Raw genomic sequence first — 1,549 nt, forward strand, 5'->3', positions numbered from 1 at the left:
AAAATAAGACAAAATTTAGATGAAAAGAAAAAAAAGTTAATGGACTCACCTGAACATCCTCAAAATTGTTGAAAAGCGATCCCTGTGACGGCATTGTTGAGCAGCGCTTGTTGTCCACTGTTGTGTAGTCCAAACTTCTTGTCGAAGGCAAAGATTTGGAAACAGAAGAAGAAAAACCACCATTACTGTTAGTCATTTTTACTTCGATATTAACGAATTTTGGCATTTTATGAATTTATAATAAATAAATAAATTAATTAATTAAACAGATCTGTGTATTTTGTCTTGAAACAAAGCAAAACCAAAAAAGAAATTTTCTTATTCTTCAATATTTTTTTTTTTTTTTTCAGTTATATTTTTTGGAATTTGATTATTTTCTTTTAGTACAAACAATGAAAATATGATTTGTTTATATAATTTGTATATAATTCGATAAAAATTTCGTGAAAATATCCAGTTAGGAATTATTAATTCTGCAACTGTTTTAATCCGCGATATAACAAGGATATTGTTTGTTTGTTTTTTGTTTTTTTTTTTAAAAAGAGATGTTTGTGTTTAATATCTTATTGTTTGTTTCTTTTGGGTGTTACGGCTTAGATAAATATTTTATAGAGCAATTGTATCCATGCAGATATCATACTACAAAAAATCTCAGGAACTATGGAGTCGACCATCAAAATACACCCACACATAGGCGTTATATACTGATATACGTGAATATCCTTGAATATATAGATATCCTGGTCAATGTGGTTGTTTATAAGATGGAATTTGTGTATGTGTGTATGTGTGTGTGTGTGTGTATGTGTGTGGGTGTATGTATGTGTGTGTTTACTAGACGCAAGTGTGCTGATTTTTATCCAATCCAGACGACAATATCGCACCAATTGATACTCTGCGGGATTGTTTTCCTACCATGGGAGACAAACTAGGCGGAGGTAGATGGATGGAGAGAGATGGAAAGAGAGGGACGGAGAGACTGGATTGAAGGTTAGGTAGGTAGCAAGGTAGAGAGATAGATGGATACATAAATGGATTTATAGATCAATGAAAAGATAGATTGATAGATAGGGTTAGTCTGGGACTGGAGTATGGAAAGAGGGGATAAACACAGAGATAAATGGACGAATGGATAGATTGGCAGATAGACTGGGAGATGGGATGAATGAGAGAAAGGCAGATAGATAGATAGATAGATAGGGAAAGCGTTAGACCAATAGGGAGAGAAACAGAGATGAGAGAGATTCCAAAAACAAGTAAAGTCAAAGAAAAATGGGGCGTGTGATATGCGAGTTGTATATATATATATATATATATATATATATATATGTATATATGTATATATGTATATGTGTAGGAAGAGAGAAGAAACAGAAAGAGAGAAAGGGAAGGAGAGAAGGAGAGAGAGGAATGCTTATTAGTCCGAAATAGATTGAAAAAAATATGATGAGAGATAGAAAGAGTAATAGCTGGATAATGGGAGAGAGAAGTAACAGGGATAGAGAGAGAGAGAAGGGGAGAGAGAGAGAGGGGGGCAGAGAGAGAGAGA

At 33.6% G+C, this 1,549-nt stretch overlaps 1 protein-coding gene across 1 annotated transcript in view; it reads right to left on the reverse strand.

Annotated features, from left to right (window-relative positions):
- LOC106872141 (short transient receptor potential channel 7) overlaps positions 1–1,549 on the reverse strand; it is a 216,872-nt gene that overhangs the window by 86,100 nt on the left and 129,223 nt on the right. The window contains exon 3 of the mRNA XM_052975290.1: positions 50–137. Within this exon, the coding sequence (XP_052831250.1) occupies positions 50–137 (88 nt within the window). The remainder of the gene's footprint in view (positions 1–49; positions 138–1,549) is intronic.

This window comes from Octopus bimaculoides, chromosome 21 (assembly GCF_001194135.2).
Source record: "Octopus bimaculoides isolate UCB-OBI-ISO-001 chromosome 21, ASM119413v2, whole genome shotgun sequence".
NCBI lineage: Eukaryota > Metazoa > Mollusca > Cephalopoda > Octopoda > Octopodidae > Octopus > Octopus bimaculoides.